Genomic DNA, 17,392 nt, shown 5'->3' with positions numbered 1-17,392 from the left:
ATTGTACAAATGCATGTTGAATTTGAGAAACTTTCAGTAGGGACGGATGAACTAGAAATCAGAGTTAGAAGAGTAGGGAATAAATCTTAGATTTAAAAGGGTCCTGGTTATGTACGGTTTTGTAAACAATTGTTAAAGGCATTGGATTTTGCTTTAAGAGAAATGCAAAGACATTAAAGGTTTTGAGAAACAGATGTGATTTTTAATCACACTTGGTTTATAAGTAAAACAATAAAGTTGAAATTATTATAATTAATTGTAATTGTATTATATATTTTGCACATTATATATTGTCCAGGCTGTGCTGAAAAGCTTCATAGTCTACTCCTGGTAATTGTAAAAATATTGTTAAGTTGAGCAAATTGAAGTTTAGTATTGTTGCATTCACAGGACTAGGAATTGGCCAAGAGTAAAAATATTTGTGTTATCCCAGGTCTCCTATTTCACCTCTTTTCCTTTATGCTTTATCCAGATGAAAAGAATGTTAATACACTCCATTATAAAAAGAATTTATGTAAGTAGAATGAAAATATTTCCCTTTCCTTAAGGTAGTGCTATTTATGCACAGATTTTAAGATGTTGCTTCCATTGTAAACTATGAAAAAAAGTAAATATTTCCTGAGGAGGTTGTCAGAGAAGGAACCAGTTTCTGCTGTGTTCCTGAGTCCTTTCTTTCTTTGTCTCTTTTTAGTGCCTTGAGTTTTATTCTGACTTTTAGGCAGAAAGAAATAAGGCTCCAGGAGCACTGTTATTTCTTACTTAAGGGAGGAAAAAGACTGATTTGCCTAAAATACCATGGAAGTCTTTGACATCCAGAGTTGTTCTATTTGATTAATATACCACCATAAATAGATGCTAATTAAAGTGTGTGGGAAGACTACCAAAATTGGACATGGCATGTATCTATCGTTAGTTTCAGATATAAAATAAATTACTACTTAGGTTTTAAAATAAAATAAATATTAATTCTTTAACCCAGAATATTCTACCCAAAATATACCGGTATTTTTTTTTTCCAGAGGAGAAAAAACCCTACACTTACAAAACGTTAATAACTACACATAATTCTCATATTGAGGTAGTTCTGGTAGCTAATGGGTAAGGAGTTGTGCTACCAAACCCAAAGAAAGCCGTTTGAATCCACCAGCAACTCTAAGGGAGAAAGATGAGTTATCTTCTGTGCAATTGACAGTCTCTGAAAACCCTCTGGTGGTTCAGCCATGACTTTGTTTCAACTTGAAGGCAATGTAAAATGGAATGACCCCTCAATTATGGACTATCTCTTAGCCAACATATTATAGTTAAGATAATCATAAAAATTACCTACGGTATGACTATATTGGGCATTAATAACATACATCCGGTAATAAAAAACACTGATAAGTGAGTTAAGATTAATGCTGACTGTGACGTCTAAGTTTATGACTTGGCCGGGCAATAACTGTCAGTGGTTCAGCAGTTACATAATGATATCATTTAGAAGTTATGTTATAATGTAATTTGGTCATCGTGCAATGATCCTCCATTTTGTAGTCTGATGTGGTCATCCTCAACTTTCGCATTAATGTCAATTTTTGCATTGCAACCTGCTCTTTGAAACAGAATAATGTCAGTAAATGAAATGTGAATGTAATTAAGAAATAGAAAAAGGTTAAAATAAATCATTTTGAAACAAATTTTGGTGGGAAAAGGGACAAAAATCAAACTAAAATGTTAGTTTATAATCTTTGCTGGCTATCAAACAAAGTGCTTTGTGCATTAATTAGAACTATTTATCTTTGTTATACACTGAGAACGTTGTTGCATAATTTGAATGATCTTGTATGATTAAAACTAATAGTTAAAATAACTCATATAGAAAAGAAAGCAAAACAGACAAAAACCCCAAATCTACTGCCACCAAATCCTTTCTAACTCATAGAGATACTTCATAGTATCCTGGGGCTAAATATTTATGTAAGGAAACTGCCCATCTATCTTCAGTGGGTCTGCTGGTAGATTCAAACTGCCAAGTTGTCAGTTTGGAGCCTGATAAGTTATGCACTACTCCACCACTCTGTCAAGAAAGAGAAAGTAGAAATATAAAAATGAAAACTTCAGTACAAGCTATTTCTATTTTATATTCAAATATAATAGGTTATATATAATATTTTGTAAAAATACAATAAAATGCATACTTTTTGAAAAAGAAAGAACTCAAATTGATAATCTAAAGCAATAACTAAGGCAAGACTTTGAAAATTATAGGGTAAAAAATAATTTTCTCAAATGAATAACCACAGTTATGGAATCTCAGGATTTTAATCAGGAAAGATTTAAACTAGATAAACTGGATACATATTCCAAATTATGGGAAGATGGATGCAAAGTTAACAGTATTCAGTAAAAAGTTAATAGAAGATTCTGTGCTTATCCGTGTAGAAATTTGATGAGAAACAAAAGAAGCTATGAGAACTAATACTTACACAATGTTATTTGCAGAAAAATAAGGGTTTTTTTAAATGTTTACCAGTATTGCAGTATATTTACAAATCAACTTCAAAATTTACATGGTCAAATTTAAGTTGTTATTTACTATATAACAGTTTGACTTTCCATTTTCAATTGTTTTGACTTGAAAAATCTAGACTTGTGTGGTTGTGATTGTGGTTGTTATGTGCCATCGAGTTGTCTGTGACTCATAGGGACCCTATGACCCTGCCCTGTTCTGAGCCTGTTATTGACTCCGACACACGAACGCCCATTTCCCCAGTTACTGTATGATCCCATCCCATCTGGGGTCTTCTTCTCCTGAACTGTCCCTCCACTCTTCCTAGCATGATGTACTTTTCCAAAGACAGGTCTTTCCTGCCCACATGCCCAAAGTATGTGAGAAGGAGCTTCAAAATCCCAGGCTTCAAGGAGAAACTTGGTTTCATTTTCTCCAAGACAGCCCTGTTTCCTCTTCAGGCCATGCTGTGTTCAAGACTCTTCTCTAGCATCACAACTCAAAGGCATCAATTCTTTTTCATGTCTCATAATATATTTCTATATTAAGTATGCACATATGTATTTAATTGACTGTAAACTCTGGCAGCCTAATGAATAAGAAGTTGAATCCACCAACTGTTTCTCAGGAGAAAGATGGGCCATCTCCTCCCATGGGAATTAAACCTGGAGGGTCAGATGTGAGTCAACAATCCACTGGACACAAAATTTCTTGAAAAAGTAAACCGTGTCTGTGTGTGTGTGTGTGTGTGAGTGTGTGTGAGTGTGTGTGTGTGTAGGTGGGAGAATCAGCATTATGTGGATGAGTAATTTTGAAATAGGTCAAAAGAAAAAGAAAAAGTTATCATTAGTGGCTATCTTGAGAATAAAAACAGGAATATAAAGGAGTCCGAGTAACACAAGTGACTTTTGAACAGCTGCTAACATAGAAGTTGGTGACTTTAACCCACTCAGTGGCCCTGAGAAAAAGTCATCAAATGATCTCTCTAAAGATTACAGACAAGAAAGCCCATGGCGGCTATTCAACTCTATAACACATGAAGTTCCTAGGGAGGAACTCAAGGTCAAGGGACCTGTTGTGTTTCGGTTTAGTTGTTTTGCCAGACGAATATTGTTGTTAGGTCCCATCAAGTTGTGTATGACGCACAAAGACTTTATAAACAACAGATCTGAAACTTGTCCTATCCCGCACCATTCTTATAATTCTCAATACACTTGAGCACATTGTCTCAGTCTCTGTATCAATCTATCTCACTGAGTGTCTTCCCTTCTTTGCTGACACTCTGTCTTTCCAAGCATGATAGCCTCTTCTAACAACATGCCCAAAGTATGTGATATGAAGTTTCACCACGTTTGCCTCCAAAGGGCACTCTGGTTGTATTTTCCCCAAGGTATTTACTTGTTCTTTTGGCAGTCCATGGGATAGTCAGTACTTTTTTCTAAAACCACAACTCAAAAACTCGAATATACTGTCTTTAAGAGTGTATTTTCACTCTATAGGCATAGTCTACAAATCAAGCCAGGAAAAGTCTTTCCATTATGCTTTCATTGTGTTAGATCCCTGGGTGGCAGAAACATTAGTACTCAAATAGTAACGTAAAGGTTGGTAGTTTAAACCCACACAGCAGTGTCCCAGAAAGAAAAGGACTGGCAACCTACTTCTTTAATCACGACAGTCATAACACTAAGCATCAGTGGTACTCTATAGCACACAGACCAAGTATGAGTTGGAATTGGCTTGGTGGTAATGTTTTTGTTTTGTTGATTTTTATTGTTGTTCATTAAGTAACTTGATCAAGATACTCAGTATAATCAAAGAATATAGTCTAGGTACAAAGAGATGAACTTTCCCTTAAATATGGGTTTGGTGTTTTTTTTTTCATATTGTGTAAAATGCTTATCTTTTGTCTCTAGCTGAAAATAACCACAGTGCTCCCTACTTGTGCAGAATGGCTTTCTTGGTGCTGAGATAAACATGCCCTCCAGCTGATCACCATGCACGGGGCCAACAGCTCCAGTATGACACCAAGATACTTCATCTTCAATGGGATTCCTGGGCTGGAAACAGCACACATTTGGATCTCTTTGCCATTTTGCTTCATGTACATCATCGCTGCAGTTGGGAACTGTGGCCTCATCTATCTCATTAGTCATGAAGAGGCCCTTCATAGACCTATGTATTACTTTCTAGCCCTACTGTCCATGACAGATGATAGTGGATGTATTTCATTTGTCCCCAATATGTTATGAATATTTTGGTTCAGTCTCAAAGAGATTGACTTTAATGCTGCCTGGTTCAGATGTTTTTCATCCCCATGTTGACAGGCATGAAATCTGGGGTGCTCATGCTCATGGCTCTGGACTGCTATGTGACTATTTGCTATCCTCTGCGATATTCCACCATCCTTACCAACACAGTAATTACCAAGGTTGGGCTTGCCACCTTCATGCGAAGTGTGTTGCTCATGATTCCATTCACTTTCCTGATCAAGCGCCTTCCATACTGCAGGGGCAACCTGATTCACCACACCTATTGTGACCACATGTCTGTGGCCAAATTATCCTGTGGCAATGTCAAGATTAATGTTATTTATGGTCACATAGCTACTATCTTGATTGGAGGATTTGACATGTTCTGTATCTCTCTGTCTTATACCGTGATCATTCATGCTGTACTGAATCTGTCATCTGCAGATGCTCGCCACAAAGCCTTCAGCACCTGTACATCACATATATGTGCTATTGTGCTCACCTATGTCCCAGCTTTCTTTAACTTCTTCACTCACCATTTTGGAGGACGCACTATACCACACCACATTCACATCATTATTGCCAACCTGTATCTATTGCTGCCTCCCACCTTGAATCCAATTGTCTATGGAGTGAAGACCAAGCAGATTCAGGAAGGAGTGATCAAACTGTTCTTTAAAGAGAAAGATATTTTGACTATAAAATAATAATATGATATAGAACTTTGCATTAAGCATAAAGGTAAAGAGACAGAGGAAGAAAGCAAACACAGAATTCAACCAAAATGAGCTAATTATAAAATACTTGTTAATTTTCTGCCATACAAAACACTAAATCATCTCAGATTCTTAATGACCCCAAGTTTAATAGAAAACAATGAAATAGAGACAAAATCATATGCTGTTCACACAAAAATGAAACATTAAAGAGAATCTGTGGAATGTTTACATAGAATTAAATAGGATAGTCAACTTCAAGTAAACTACCTAACAACTATTGCACTTTGGTGTAGACATTGTGGAAAATGTATTACAAAGAAGGAAGAGTGTCAGATAATCTAAAATAATTCCAGCTTCTTTATCTAAGTAAATTTTCTCTTACACTTCAGGGAAGTGTTCTCAAGAATATCTGTGCAGAGTTGCATGGATCTTATCATCCTTCTTATTCCATATACATCTCCAGCATTACTTTCATTTCTGATAATTTGCTACCTAAGCAATTATTTAGAGCCCTAGGCCTATACTAGTGTGTACAAGAATGAAATTGGAGTAGATATAGGCAGTGAAATTCATAACAATCTGGAAGGAACTCTATAGAATGATTACTGGCATTTTCAGAGAGTAGATAGCATTCTCCAGCTGTTTGAGAGAAGTATCTATAATTAGGGGAAAGATGAGTTAAGATTTTATATAATTCATCAAGAAAGGATGTCTTGATGTCACCATTTTACCTATTTTTTTCCACAGATGTACCACAGTTGAGAGACCAGGGACAATGGAAAGAAGAGTATCTTGTTTTGATTTCTTGAACAAGCTGATAAATAATAAAGGGTGGGTAGAATGAGAAGCACATCAATCAGAAATAGAACAATAGAGCAAAAAAAGGGGAAAATAAAAGCATAGCCTAAAAGCTAATTGGAAGAATAAATAACTTTCAAGAAATGGGTAGAAACAGATACCTACATAGAATAATTATTAATATTAGTGAAAATAAAATTTCTCTTATCTGTAAATATGAAGACTATATTTTAATATTGTGTTATATATGATAAAATGAATATAAAATACATTAATTGAACCATGTAATTTTAAAATATAATTTCCACGTGTTTGAGAGTAAAATTTGATTTTAAAAATACTGACAACATAAAAGTAACCCTATTTAATGTAAATGATAAGGTGTTGAGCTACTTGTCATTAGAAAATTTGTTATATCTTGTTATTATGTTCTTGGATTTAGAAAAATTTAGACTGTCATGATATTTTCATTAAAACTATTTTAATACAATGACAAAATAGGACAATGAATTACTTTTCTAAATGTGGCATCTATTAAACATAAAGAGTTTATTAGGAACAATATTAACTATGACAATGATGTGTCTAATGTGATAATGGTCACCCGTGGTGGACAGTGTTTGCTGGAACTCCCTGATTAAAAAAAGCTTGGAAGCAGGAGTGGCATCCACTTCCAAAATAGCTTGCCTCCAGAAACTCTATGAACTTGGAGAAATGACGAAAATTATACAAGTGTTCAAGTCATAAGGTTGCTATGAGTCTTCTACGACTCAACGGCACTTAACAACACAACATAACAACAAAGTGCTTTTTAGAAGCAAGAATGCAGAAATTTCATCCATATACTTTGGACATATTGTCAGGAGAGACTACTCTTTGGAAAAAGACATCATGCTGGGAAATCTTTAGGGTTAAGAAAGACCCTCGACCTGATGGATTGACACAGTGATAGTAGAAATGGGTTTGAGCATGGTGCATATTGTAAGAATGGTATAGGGTAGAGCCAAGCTCTGTTCATTATGCCATTATGAGTCATAGTGTACTCTTTAGCACCTAACATGTAATTTTTCTTATACTATTTTCTTGAAACTTTATAGAAAAATTATGACATAGGCTTAATGATCACCATTTTGTAGATAAGGACTCTGAGGTATACAAATAGCAAGACTAATAAATCTCAAAATATTAAGACTAAATAATAATAAAAATAGTTCCTAGGTAGTGGGATTTGGAGGCAGCAGCTAAAACAACAATTTCAAGTAAATAAAACCAACACAAGCTTAAAATAAAGAGGAATAAAGTTCATAAACCAAAATATGGTACACTCAAAAGCTTCAAGTCATTTGGTATCTTTTCTGCTATTACAAACTAAAAAAATTATGGGTAATCATGACAAACCATGACTTTGGAAACTAAGGCTCAACTGAATTGGGGACAGCATGTAAAATATATGCAAAATTTTATATAAGTGTGGAGGTAAGTGTTTATTCAAAGTATCTTTCCTAGCCATTGTTTGATTTTGTAACATTGATGGGCAAGAATATGTGAATAGGGCATAGTAGCCTATCCACAATGAGGTTGTCTGGTTTTACCAATCCACAAGGGGATTGGCGAGTTTCACCAGTGAACTTAGTGGATCTAGAAGCAGAATTAGATATTCTCCACTGAAATTTTACAGAAAAAGCAGTAGCAAGAGAAACTAGCACATCCTTCAGGCCCCAAAATTCTTGCTCCACCTACACCTAGTAAAGCAACAGGCACTTCTGGACCAGAGAACAAGCATGAGGTGGAGCTGCCTTGGGATTGCTACCCTCCATGGACAGAATCACGGCTAAGCTAAGAGTCTTTGCCCAATTTGTTGGAGAGCTGAGAGGGAGTGAGGGGCCAATATGCACAGGATTGAGAACTAAAGCTGTGGGGCTCAGGACTGAGGTGAGTGCCAGCAAGCATGTTTTGGAAACTTTCCTGATTACATTCTGCTACTAATTTAGGTTCTGATATTTTAACTTCCCCAGTATGGTTCTGTGTGGTCTGCGAGCTACAAAATTGTATTATTGTATTTTGGACCCAGAAAAGCAGTAAGATGGGTGTTAAGATGAGTAGAAAGAGGTTCAGGAGTGTCAGACCTTATGGTAATTGGTTTTGCATCATTGATGCTGTTGACAGGAACAGTTCCTCTTTGTGAAATCAGTAGAGGTCATAAATGGCTGCCCCACATTACCCTTGCTCTTTTAACAATAAATAAAATGTCTTTGCTGATGATAAAAATTATACCCAGTATTCAGGCTGCTTTGAAGGAGATGGCAAAAAATAAGGCTCCAGGAATAGATGGTATACCAATTGACATATTTCAGGTAACAGATGCTGCCCTGGACGTGCTCACCAAGTTGTGCCAAGAAATCTGGAGAATGACCACTTGGCCAGCTGACTGGAAGAGATCTATATTTGTTCCTATCCCAAAGAAAGGTGACCCAACCGAATGTGGAAACTACAGAACAATTTCACTGATTTCACATGCAAGCAAGATTTTACTGAAGATTATCCAAAATGACTGGAACAGCACATCAACAGAGAACTACCAGAAGTCCAGGCTGGTTTCAGAAGGGGTCGTGGTACTAGAGATATTGTAGCTGATGTTAGATGGATCTTGGCAGAAAGCAGGGAATACCAGAGGAATGTCTATCTGTGTTTCATTGACTATGCAAAGGCATTTGACTGTGTAGATCATAACAAACTGTGGCTGACTCTGAGAAGAATGGGAATCCCAGAACACTTGATCGTTCTAATGCGAAACTTATACTTGGACCAGGAGGCAGTCATCAGAACAGAGCAAGGGAACACTGCATGGTTCAAAATTGGGAAGGGCGTACACCTGGGATGCATCCTATCTCCATACCTTTTCAACCTATATGCAGAACAGATTATCTGGGAGGCTGGGCTCTATGAGGAGAAATGTGGGGTCAGGATTGGTGGATGATTTATCAACAATCTGCGTTATGCGGATGACACAACCCTGCTTGCTGAAACTGAGGAGGACCTGAAGCGCCTGCTGCAGAGTGTCAAGGACTGCAGCCTCCAATATGGATTGAGGCTCAATGTCAAGAAGACAAAGATTCTCACCACTGGACCAATTGGCAGCATCAGGATGGATGGTGAAGAGATTGAGATTGTACACAGCTTTAGTTTGCTTGGCTCCATAGTCAACAGTCTTGGCACCAGCAGCCAGGAAATTAAAAGGCACATTGCCATGGGAAAGTCTGCTGTTAGGGACCTCTCCAAAGTGCTGAAGAGCAGTGGTGTCTCTCTGGAGACTAAGGTGCGTCTGATACAGGCCATGGTCTTCGCAATCACCTGTTACGCATCAGAGAGTTGGACAATGACCAAGGAGGATAGAAGGAGAATTGATGCCTTTGAGCTGTGGTGCTGGAGAAGAGTATTGAGAATACCATGGACTGCTAGGAAAACAAACAGATTTGTCCTGGAAAGGGTTAAACCGGGTGGCTCCTTGGAGGCAAGGATTCTGAGGCTCCATCTAACTTACTTTGGACATGTTGTGAGGAGAGACCGGTCCTTAGAGAGGGACATCATGCTTGGGAGGGTGGAGGGACGGCGCAGGAGAGGAGGGCCCTCTATGAGGTGGATTGATTCAGTAACTGGGATAATTGGGATGGGAGTGTCAGAGACAGTGCGATTGGCACAGGACAGAGCAGAGTTTAGGGCTGTTGTACATAGGGTGGCTATGAGTCGCAGGTGACTTGACGGCACATAACAACAACAACAACAGTCATTTAAGCTGTATTGAGAGGAGACTGTGAAATAAAGCGTATCATGCTAGTTACAGATGATTGAAATCAGAGGATACCAGAAATATATTTACTTGTATTTTATTGATTATACAAAGGAATTTGACTGTATGGATCATAACAAATTATGACATTAAGTATGACATTAAGAAGAATGAGAATCCCACAACACTTAATTGTGCTCATGTGAAACCTATACCTAGAACAAGAATCTGTTCGCTGAACAGAATGAGGGAAGGATGTATGGTTTAAAATCAGGAAAGGTGTTTGTCAAGATTGTATCCTTTCTCCTTACCTATTCAATCTGTATACTAAGCAAAAGAATTTTAATCTGGATTATATGAAGAAGAATATAGCATCAGAACTGGAGGAAGATATATTAACAACGTGAGTTATGCAGATGATAAAACCTTGCTTGGAGAAAATGAAGAAGACCTGAAGCCTTCACTGAAAAAGATAAAAGACTACAATATGTGTTACATCTTAACATCAAGAAAACAAACATTTTCATCACTGTACCAATAGCATAATGGATGGAGAAAACATCAATGTTATTAACAATTTCATTTTACTTGAATCTACAATCAACAACCATGGAAGTAGCAATCAAGTTACCAAAACATATGTTGCAATGGGGAAATCTGATGTTAAAGATCAATCTAACGTATAATGAGCAAGGATGTCAGTTTAAAGACTAAGATGTGCCTGATCCAAGTAGTGATTTTTTTTTTTTTTTGTCACAGTGACCACCCTAGTGGGACTCATTAGGACAGGATTCATGAGGATGAAACAGAATAGATCTCTTGTTCATAGTGTCACTACAAGACCTAATTGACTTACTGTCACCTAACAACAAAGCAAAGAGAAATATAGCTACTTATCTAAGTCTTTTTAAAGGCATTGTAATTCAAGTCCCTTATGATAGTCAATTTACATACTCCTTGTTTGAGAACAGCTATTCACTTAATAAATCTTAACTATCATGGATCCAATTTTTTTTAACTTCTGAGATGAACCTCTGTAGAAATTGGATAATTTGGTGAGCATACTTAATTTATAGAGTAAATTTGTGTTAGATGCTGAAGGTACATTTTTCTTTATCTAACTAATGCTATATTCTTGCACCTGAACACACCCTAATATTTCAGGTAACAAAAGAATACAGGAATAAATATGATAGAAGAATGAGTGGAAATTAAAATCATAGGGTAGAAGTGGGAAGACTGCTGTTACAATGTGGGTGTTTGGTTAGGTAACATCTTAACAACTCCAACTCACAGCCACTTATGCACAGATTGGCGTTTTTCCAATTCTGTGCCATCCTCATAATTTTTGTTGTGCATAAACCCATTGTTATAGTCACTGTACCAATCCTTCTTCTTGAGAATCTTCTTCTCCTTTGCTGACTCTCATCTTTTCCAAATATGATGTCTTTTCCAAGGACTAGACCCTCCTGAAAACATGACCAAAAATTGTGATGTTAAATCTCACAACTATTATTTTTAAGGATCATTATAGTCAATATTCTTTGGCAGCATCACAATTCAAAGACATCATTTCCTCTTTGGTCTTTCTTACTCATTGTTCAGCTTTCAAATGCATGATGTTGCTCTTGTGTACCACAGAGTCGGAACCGACCCATAGCTGACTCTCCAGCGGGTTTTCAGCAGCAGTAATTGCATAGGAGGAGGAGATTGCCCATCGTTCTCCCACGAAGCAGCTGGTCGCCTTGAACTGCCTGCCTTTGTGATTGCAGTACAGCTTCTTGCCACTAGGCCACCAGTGATCTCAAATGCATAGTAAGCAATTGACCATGTCATGGTTTGGGACAGGTACACTTTAGTCTTTAAATGACATACTTTTAGGGAGTTCTGGATGTTGATTGTGCAACCAAGTTAAATGAAAGAGTTGACTGTAATGATCATGATACTGTCTATTGATCTACTTATGAGCATTTTTGTTTTCTTTACATTGAGATGTAATCCATACTGAAGGCTTTCATTGTTCTTCACTTCGAAAGTTCTCTTTATATTCAGTAAGGAAAGTTGTGTCACCTGCATAACACAAGTTGTTGATAAGCCTTCCTCCAGCCCTGATGGAAGGCTACATTCTTCTTTATATGGCCTATCTTCTTAGATTATCTGTCTACTTTATAGATGTAATCAGTTCTATAAATAGACTGAAGAAGAATATTTATGAAAAAAATTACTTTTATAGGCAAATTAATTTCAATATTCAAGAATAATGAAGTTTAGTTAAATTTGTTATGTGTGTGCATTTACTCTTTATTGGTGATTACCTCTGAAAAATCAGTCACGAAGCATTCGATAACGCAGTTGTACTCTGACAGAAATGAGGTGACTCTGAGTTGGAAGCAATTTGAGAGCAACTGGTAAGTGTAAAGATATTGAAAATGACCCCAAAATAGATAGAGAAGGCAAGAGTATGCAAAACTCCGTGTGGTCTAAAATTTGTTTTTTAAAACTTTGGAATATTATACATAACAATAATAAAATAACTAAATAAAGACCACAGTAGCCTCTACCCCACTCCTCACCTCTAATTATTCCTCTGGGTTGAGATTACAAGTGATTTTTCCAACTCAGTTACACTACTTTTCTATATAGCTTCTAGGTTTTCTGCACTGAGGATATATTTCTTTCATAATTAGACAAAACAAAATTTTGTGAACGTGTTCAACATTACAATTTGAGAAAATGCATTAAATGTTGACTTTATTTTCTTTTTATACTCTGAAGTCTGAGACATAGACTACCATAATAAAAATTCATTTATTTTCTTCTAAATTCCTCTGGGCTTCTATTTGAGAGGGATCAATAGCCTAGGGACATATTGCTGACAAATCCCCAAGGAAACTAAAAACCCTATATAAGGATTTGTCAACCAAGATCTTGAAGGATTCACAGCCATGAATAGAGATTTACTGGTGCAGAACACTGGCGTGAGTTTGGGAAGCTATTTAAAAAAAAAATCTACTTTGGGAGAATGAAAATTGTTCAAGAAAAGTATAATAGCTTGAAACATAGGGATAATTAGCAAAAGGTACTGTTAGCAAATGGGATTGTTTTTTCCCTTTCACTTCTTTAGATATTGATTCTTCTTTCATACGGTTATCATTGCACCTAGTCCCGTAGTCCATTGTCCACTCACTTCATCAGGATATACAAATAAAAGCCTGGAGACAAAAGTAATTTTGGCCTTAAAACTTCTCTGGCAAAGGACTATTAAATGATTTTCATTTCTATAACTGGAATTTCTGGAGAGGGATTGTGAGACCTCTATGTAGGAAAGGAATCATTTACTTGAGATCCATCTGTTTAGGAGCCAGAGGTCATCAAACTCTAAAATTTAAAGTTCCCTTGTATTTTCTTCTGTCCATAGAAGTTACTGTATGTTTTGGAAATTAGAATCAGTTGCAGCTTAAGAGATATTTCCAGAATGTTTACATTGCAAGAATGCATGCCACATGGTTTTACAATCATATAATCCATGAAAACACAAAGCAAGTGTCTACTGAGGGTTGCTGGGTGATAGGAGTGGTTAGCATTGACTCTGTGCTGCTTGGCTTTATTCTAGATCTTAAAGACCGGTTTCTTATTAATCGTTTATTGTACTAAATGGATAGATAACATTTCTCATTACAACAATTTTTACATGTACAATTAAATGACATAAAAAATGTTCACCACGTCATTAAGTAACAGACATACTTTAAATACCAGGAGCCTTCTCTTTTCCTCACAAAATATGTCTTCTTACTAACATTACATGGGTGAGTAGAGGAATACTCTATTTTAACCAGTCCTGATTAGTAATTTAATTTTTCCCTTCTAGCAGCAGCCAAAAATCATCATTTTTATGTTGCCTTAAAGCTACATCAAAACTTTGTATTATTACATGTAAAATTTACCAAACATATAACTTGCTCACTATCATACATTGCAAACTATATGGAATAAATATGTTTGAATTAATAAAATTTTAAGAGGACAACAGCTCTATTTGTTTGATATGTTTGCTATTCTTAATGTAAATTCCTTAAAATACAATTAAATTCTTATTATTGCCTCAACAAGAGGCATGTAAAAATATGGTAATATCTATTGCACTGAATACCTGTATAAGTATAATAAAATAACATTGTAAATAGAAAGTCAGTATTCTCACAAGAACTTTCTGGCAATAATTGCAGTATTGAAGATGGACCATGGCTGATAGTTGATGCCAAAATGTCTCTAAATCATGGGGAATCTCTAGTATAACCAAGAATGCTCAGCCCTTGTAGCATCTTCTTGTTTGGGTCAATTGAAAATTGATAGAGAACTTTTAAAAAGAACATGTAAAGTATATATATTCTCCTTCCATGCCAGAGGGCTCTCCCATAAATATGCTCTGTCAGATTCCCAGTCAAGCCATGAAGTACCCATGCTTGGTACCTTTCTTGTATTTATTGGAGCTGGAGGTAGTGGAGCAGCACCGCATGTCATGTGTTTGGCATTATTTAGTTCAGATATCAGCCTGGATAGAAAGAATAACTCACAGCCCCGCAACACACTAGGTCCCAATAATCCATACAAGATCTACTCAGTGATTGTGGATTACAGCAAACTGACAAAAGAGGGTCCTGAATTCTATATTAAATGCTTCTCCATAAAGCTGCTTAGAAAGAAGGTATTCTAGACACCATTCACATAATTTCTCACTTAACCAGGATATGTTTTTCCCTAAACTCACAAAAAGTCATGCCAGTATTTCATGTTGGAATTGACACTGAACAGTAAATACCTAAAACTTGGGGGGGGGGGGATTCAAATAAAGAAATCAGAAATAAAAAAAATATATATACTATCTGGTTGAATTTAAAATTTTTAATAAAATAATCACTAGAATTTCATAAATCTTACTACTGATGCACAAATATAAATAATCAGGTTTTCCCTCCCTACCCTTTGCAAGAACTTTCCGAGCAATTTCACACAGAAGGGAAAACATGATATTTACAACATTTAAACAGAGTTTGTGCACAGAATATACTTAGTATTTCCTCCACCAAGCATCCATTATTCTCATTTTAAACGAAAAGTCTTGACTATATGATCTTGAGTTACTTTGATTGGTTGGTATGTGCCTTAGAGTTGGAACAGACCAACAGCTGACCCTCCAGAGGGTTTTCAGAGGCAGTAAATCAAAGGGAAGGAGATTGCTCAGCTTTCTCCACTGGTGGAGAAGCAGCTGGTGGATTTGAACACTGTCCCTTTGGGATTGCAGGGCAGCTGCGTACCACTAAGACTGTATTAAGATATTATTGCCAAAGTTAATATGAAATATGAGCTTTTTTCATAATCTTTAAAGCATGTCAAATTGTTAATGTTTGAACTGCTAATAAAAATGGCAGCTAGACTGCTGGTAAGAACTGGTCATATTTAGGTAATATTCTAATCAAACTTCATTATTTTAGTGATGGAATTCATGTACAAGCAGTCTAGGAAAAATCAGAGAGGTAAGACTAGGAATGGCTTATTTGAATGAAGAAGATAATTGCATCCCTAGCCACGTCTTGTTATTGGAATACTGTGAAAATAGGAGGAATTTTGGAAAAAGGCATGGAAAGTGTGGACAGTTTCAAAGACAGTAGGAACTGGGACGATGAGCACTGTTGTGCAAAACTGTACAACTTTAGTTTAGTGTAGACATTATAACTCAGAGATTTTTTTTTGCTGGAATTGGAAAAAAATATGATGAAAGTTTGTAGTATTCATTAGCCTTATTGTATAAATTTTTCTCTCTCTGCCTTTTATACAGCAATCATTTGCTGTTGAAGATTGTAAAATGCCTTTTTATCAGTCATTATGTCTGGAGCCAACAGCTCCAGTCTGACCCCAGGATTCTTCATCTTGAATGGCATTCCTGGGCTAGAAGCTGCACACATCTGGATCTCCCTGCCATTCTGCTTCATGTACATCGTCGCTGTCATAGGGAACGGTGGGCTCATCTACCTCATTGGCCATGAAGAAGCTCTGCATCGGCCCATGTACTACTTCCTGGCTCTGCTCTCATTCACTGATGTCACTTCATGCACTACCACTGTACCAAATATGCTATGTATATTCTGGTTTAACCTCAAGAAGATTGGTTTTAGTGCTTGCTTGTTCCAGATGTTTTTTATACACACACTGACGGCAATGGAGTCTGGGGTGCTTATGCTCATGGCCCTGGACCGCTATGTGGCCATCTGTTATCCCTTACGCTATGCCACCATCCTCACCAACCCTGTCATAGCGAAGGCTGGTCTTGCCACCTTCCTGAGGAGTGTGACGCTCATCCTGCCTTTCACCTTCCTCACCAAACGCCTGCACTATTGCCAGGACAATCTTATTCCTCACACCTACTGTGACCACATGTCTGTGGCCAAGGTGTCCTGTGACAATGTCAAGGTTAATGCTATTTATGGTCTCTTGGCAGCTCTCCTAATTGGGGGCTTTGATATGTTTTGTATCTCAGTGTCTTACATAATGATCTTGAAGGCAGTCGTGAGTTTGTCATCTGCAGATGCTCGCCACAAGGCCTTCAGCACGTGTACTTCCCACATATGTGCTATAGTCATCACATACGTTCCGGCCTTATTCACTATTTTTACTCACCGTTTTGGGGGACAAAACATTCCTCACCACGTGCATATCATTATTGCTAATCTCTATTTGATGTTACCTCCTACTCTCAACCCCATAGTTTATGGAGTCAAGACCAAACAGATCCGGGAAGGAGTTGTCAAAATGTTTTTTAGGGAGAAAGAGAACTTAGTTATGAAATAGATTTGCAGATAAATATAAAAATACAAAGCAACCCAAAGATGCTTTAGAAGACTCTCTCTAGTGTATATAATTAAAATGATTAATTGAACATTTGATATGCTATTACCTGAAGGGTTTTTTTGTGGTACTTTATCAGTGATAGAGGGAGCTCTGATAGCGTAGCTCATGGGGAGTGGTGCTAACCCAATAGTGGTGTCTCTTTAGTGGATCAAATTCTCCTGTGGTTCCAGGGTAGAAAGATGGGTCGTCTGCTCCCATTGTCACTTATGGACTCAGAAAACCCACTGGAGGGGCAGCTCTGAGTTGATTCTGACTCAGTAACAAAGTGTGTTTGTGTGTGTGTATACATATTATAGAAAGACTTAAATAAGAAACGTGACTCAAAACAACTATGAGATATCATCTCACCCCAGTAAGTATAGCAAAATTCAACAAAGCTGCAAACAAGAAATGCTGACGAAGTTGTGGAGAAACTGGGACCCTTATTCACCATTGGTGGGAG

At 36.9% G+C, this 17,392-nt stretch overlaps 1 protein-coding gene and 1 pseudogene across 1 annotated transcript; both read left to right on the top strand.

Annotated features, from left to right (window-relative positions):
* Positions 1-4,482: 4,482 nt before the first annotated feature.
* On the top strand, positions 4,483-5,444 carry LOC102844042 (annotated as a pseudogene).
* Positions 5,445-15,927: 10,483 nt separating this feature from the next.
* Positions 15,928-16,890, top strand: LOC102843634 (olfactory receptor 52N2-like). The gene has a single exon (XM_006885482.1). The coding sequence runs from the start codon at positions 15,928-15,930 to the stop codon at positions 16,888-16,890; it is 963 nt and encodes a 320-aa protein (XP_006885544.1).
* Positions 16,891-17,392: the final 502 nt, after the last annotated feature.

This window comes from Elephantulus edwardii, unplaced genomic scaffold (genome assembly GCF_000299155.1).
Source record: "Elephantulus edwardii isolate Elephantulus edwardi_28Jun2011 unplaced genomic scaffold, EleEdw1.0 scaffold00044, whole genome shotgun sequence".
NCBI lineage: Eukaryota > Metazoa > Chordata > Mammalia > Macroscelidea > Macroscelididae > Elephantulus > Elephantulus edwardii.
This window is presented reverse-complemented; position numbering and strand designations above follow the sequence as displayed.

Bases quoted from the DNA above. Each gene is read 5' to 3' on its own strand.
- LOC102843634 (XM_006885482.1), top strand. From the start codon at position 15,928: ATGTCTGGAGCCAACAGCTCCAGTCTGACCCCAGGATTCTTCATCTTG.